The sequence below is a fragment of the Octodon degus genome, unplaced genomic scaffold (assembly GCF_000260255.1).
Source record: "Octodon degus isolate 3935 unplaced genomic scaffold, OctDeg1.0 scaffold00021, whole genome shotgun sequence".
Lineage (NCBI taxonomy): Eukaryota > Metazoa > Chordata > Mammalia > Rodentia > Octodontidae > Octodon > Octodon degus.
The window spans coordinates 14,173,639-14,177,732 of NW_004524597.1; the positions used below are offsets into that span (position 1 = coordinate 14,173,639).

The window sequence follows — 4,094 nt, forward strand, 5'->3', positions numbered from 1 at the left end:
AGCTCAGCCCACCAGGGGGCAGGGCTGGCTGGCATGTGGTGCTGGGGGATTGAACCGCTGTCCCTGATGCTTTGCTAAGCTTGTTCTAAGTAGGTGCTTTAGACCACTGAGCCATCTCTCCAGCCCCAAGGGCATTGTTTCTTAGGAAAGAAAAAAAAAACAGGATGGGGGCCTTGGAGACCCATGTACCATTAGTCCCCTTAGAGGGGACACATGCCCTGCTAAGAGCCTTCAGGGCAGACTATGTCAGGACTGACAGAGGCTGGCTGTCCATGTGGGAAGAACTAAGCCCATAGCCAAGCCTGCTCCCAGACATGTGTTGTTGTTGTAGGGTCTTCTGTCTTACAGATGCTGTCAACACCCTTTTCTTTGCCCAAGTGTGGCTAGAGATCTTTCTGGCTATCTTTACAAGAAAGATAAGAGTAAGCAAAAGAAATGTTACATCATGTACAGGTACAAATTATGATGAATTTGATCACTATAAAAATGAACCAGTAAAATTGGATTGAAAAATTCCCCACTGGCAAGAAAAACATTTTAGCAGCTACAACATAAATATTGAGCCAGGCATGATGGCACAGCCTGTAATCTTAACACTCAAGAGGTTGATGCAGGAGAACTGTTCCAAGTTTGAGACCAGCCTGGGCTACAAAGTGAGTTCTCAAGGCCAGCATGAACTGCATAACAAGACCCTGTCTCAAAAAGACAAAAAAAGAAAGAAAATTAATTAGTAAGTGCCTGCCTGGCAATTATGAGGCCCAGGTTTGATTCCTGGTACCAAAAAAGAAATCAGTAAGCTCTGATTTATCACCTTTGCTAATTTCCATAGTATGTATTCCTCCTGTAGCCAATGAATATCTGATTTTGGAGTTAGCTATGCAGAGGTGGCACTCAAGTGTCTGTATGAGCCAAGTCAAGCATTCTGTGCCCTGAATCACCCAGTTACACCATTTAGCTTGCAATCCTTCCTACTGTTGCTCCTATTAAAAAGGAGGACAAATGTCCCTTTTCATGAGGGGATGTCATCCTACAGTAGCTGAAAGGTAGAAGAGAAGGCAGGAAGTCCAGGGATAGGAAAGGGGTTGAGGAATACAAGTCACAGAGAGCTTGTTTATTCTCTGCTGAGTCCCAAATATTAACCACTCAGATAAAAGGAAGGGACCACAACTCAGGTATTTAAAGTGACTACACTCTCCAAAAGATGAGACAACTATAACTCAGGACACCCCCGCAATGATTCTAGGCCTCATGTTGCTATTTCCATTGTCTTTCTGTTCCATCATTCCAACCCTGTCCTTTCTTTTGGTGCCTAGAGTGAACGTAAGTTAATGTAAATTGGAAGCTTATAGGGTTTTAGTTATTTGGAACCAATTTGTCTTTTTCCCAGTGCTGGGGATTTACCCCAGGACTTTATACATGCTAGACAAGGAAAAGCAAAAGAGCAAAATATAGATCAATGAATATATGAATGAGTGGGTTTAATCAAGTTAACTATTTAGGAGACAGTTTCAATCACTGAAGTCTCTACTGGAACCCACTCATAGAATCAGTAGCTAAACACAAGAGCACAAGGTTCAAGCCCTATGTTCATAGGGTACTCCAGCAACAAAGGGAAAAAAACTGTTCAGAAACAGCTCTCAAAATGAGAAACCTAGCTTAAGTCCTTAATGACTGCTGTACTTCCTGTCAGAGTCTGATCAAGGCAGTAGTGATAGCTTGCTCAGCATTAACATGCTTTGAAGAAGAGACAGTGAATTCTTTCTGCCATCTGCTAAGATACAGGCAGATTCCATATGCTGGTCAGGGCAGGAGACCTGCTAGACTTGTCTACTCCTAAATGGACCCATAGTGTATGTCCTTTCAAAGCATTCCTGCTGGCTCTGAGACACCTAGACAGCATCCTGCACATTTTCAAGGGCTTTCTCTGGAATATGCTAATTTAGGCAGTTCAGGACCATTAGGCCGATGGGGAGTTGCTGGCTTTAACAGCTTACACACAAATGTAGATGTAAATGTTGTTTAAAAACCCAACATTGTAGGTGTGTTGCAGTAATAGAGCTTGCCCGGGTTCCTAATAACTTATGTGGTTCTGTCTTCTCAGGGAGGAACAGAGGTGGCCCGGCGCTTGGTGGCGTACCCACACTGACAGAACGCAGCGGCCGAGAAGGATCGAGCCAGAGAATGCCGCGCCAGCCCAGTGCTACCAGGCTGCCCAAGGGGGGCGGGCCTGGGAAGAGCACCTCTCGCAGCAGCACATAGTGTGGGAGCTGGGACTGGCACATCTGGGTACCATCAATCTCAACAGAAGCAGCATGCTGTTTCCTTCTGCTAAATGTTTCCAAAATGCCGATGGTCTGAATCAGACATTCTCTATTAATTTTAAGATATATTAAGCACAAACATTGCTGAGCATTGAGGCATGTTGTTATTCCAGTTGCTCAGGAAGCTAAGGCAAGACTGCAAATTTGAGGCCAGTCTGGGCAATGGAGCAAGACCTTGTCTAAGAAAATAAGAGATAGGGAATTAAGTAGCTAAGCGGTGGGGCTTAGCATGTGGGAGGCCTTGGATTCAACCCCTGTACTGTAAAGAAAAGCATAAAGACTTTCATGAGTCCTGTATACTGGTCCTGGTTCTGTTATAGCCAAAACAAGGGGCCAAAACCAGTAATTGCCTTCTTGACCCTGGATACAGTGCATGAGAGATTATGTACAGTGCCAGATCTTCTAGGGACAAGTGAAAAAAAAGATCCCCTTGAGATGAAAAGTGTGGTGTTCCCTACATGACTGTTCAGAGGTGGCCAGGGATGTCAGTGGGTTGAACATTGAGGGAGAACAATGTCTCCAAATGACCATGAAAAGTGAGGTCAAGGTGGGTGCACTGTGGCCTTCTATGGGTCATGATATCCCTTTCTAGGCTGAAGCAGGAGGTGTGCAAATTCAATCCCAGTCTAACAACTTTAGTGGGAGACCCTATCTCAAAGTGCAATAAAACAGGGCTGGAAAGCCAGGCAGGGTGATGCACACCTATAATCACAGCACTTAGTAGGCATAGGCAGAAGGATCACCGTGAGTTCAAGGGTGGTCTAAACTATATAGCAAGGCCTTATAAAGGAAGGAAAGAAAAGGAAAAGGACGGAACCAGGGAACAGTGGCAAACTTTTATAATCTTAACACTGGGAGACTGAAGGAGGAGGACTGCAAGCTAGCATGGGCAGTGTAGCAAGACCCTGTCTTGAAAAGGGTTGGTATGAAGATCAGTGTGAGGGCCTTAGGCTCAAACCTAGAACTGCCCAAAATGGGGATGGGGAGACTGGGGGTATAACAGACTCCGAAGAGCCTAAATTTTATCTCTGTACCACAAAATACCTATGTCTCCAGGCCTTGACAATAAGACAGAGACTTGCTAAGTCAGTAAATTACCAGGCTGGACAGAAAGTTGGAATCCTCCTGCCTCAGTCTCAGAGTGCTGAGATACAAGCCTGCACAATCACTGACGTCACATTTGACCCACCACTGTAGGGACTTTATGGGCATTCCCTACCCACAGACCTCGGATTGAAACCCTTCATCTCTTAATACTGTAGTCACCATGTGTCATCAATGGAGAAGCCCCCTCCCCAACAGTAAGTTCGGGGGGGGGGGGAGAGATAGTTCTCTTAGAAGTTGCTAAATCTTTACGCTTTGAAACCCTGGATCTGAAATATGGCCCTCAAGTTAGCTCACTTTAGCAGTGGTTTCTTAAACATTAAAGCAGGGCTTTCCCCAAGGCTCACTCCACAGAGCGCATTGGAGCCTGGACCAGCTTTCCACACAACTAAGATCCTGCCTGTGACTGGGCAGACAGATAGCATGGATACAAGAAGATTTAACATAGAAATTTTAATTGTAAATAACCTAGAGACAGCCATGCTACAGGGTAGCAAAAGACAGCAGAAGATGGGAATTTCTGCCAGCTGCTCACGCCTACTCAGTATTCTTCTCCTTCTTCAGCCTCTGCTTCCACGGAATCCACGCCCACCTCTTCATAATCCTTCTCCAGCGCCGCCAGATCCTCCCGGGCCTCGGAGAACTCCCCTTCCTCCATGCCTTCTCCCA

The 4,094-nt window shown here is 45.6% G+C and overlaps 1 protein-coding gene across 2 annotated transcripts in view; it reads left to right on the forward strand.

Moving 5' to 3' along the window:
• The window catches only part of Mzt2b (mitotic spindle organizing protein 2B), a 10,904-nt gene extending 8,557 nt beyond the window's left edge, over nucleotides 1–2,347 (forward strand). For both annotated transcript variants that reach the window (XM_023711561.1, XM_004628160.2), the window contains one exon: nucleotides 2,102–2,347. In XM_023711561.1, the coding sequence (XP_023567329.1) occupies nucleotides 2,102–2,259 (158 nt within the window). In that variant the 3' untranslated portion in view covers nucleotides 2,260–2,347. The remainder of the gene's footprint in view (nucleotides 1–2,101) is intronic.
• The last annotated feature ends 1,747 nt before the right edge of the window (nucleotides 2,348–4,094 follow it).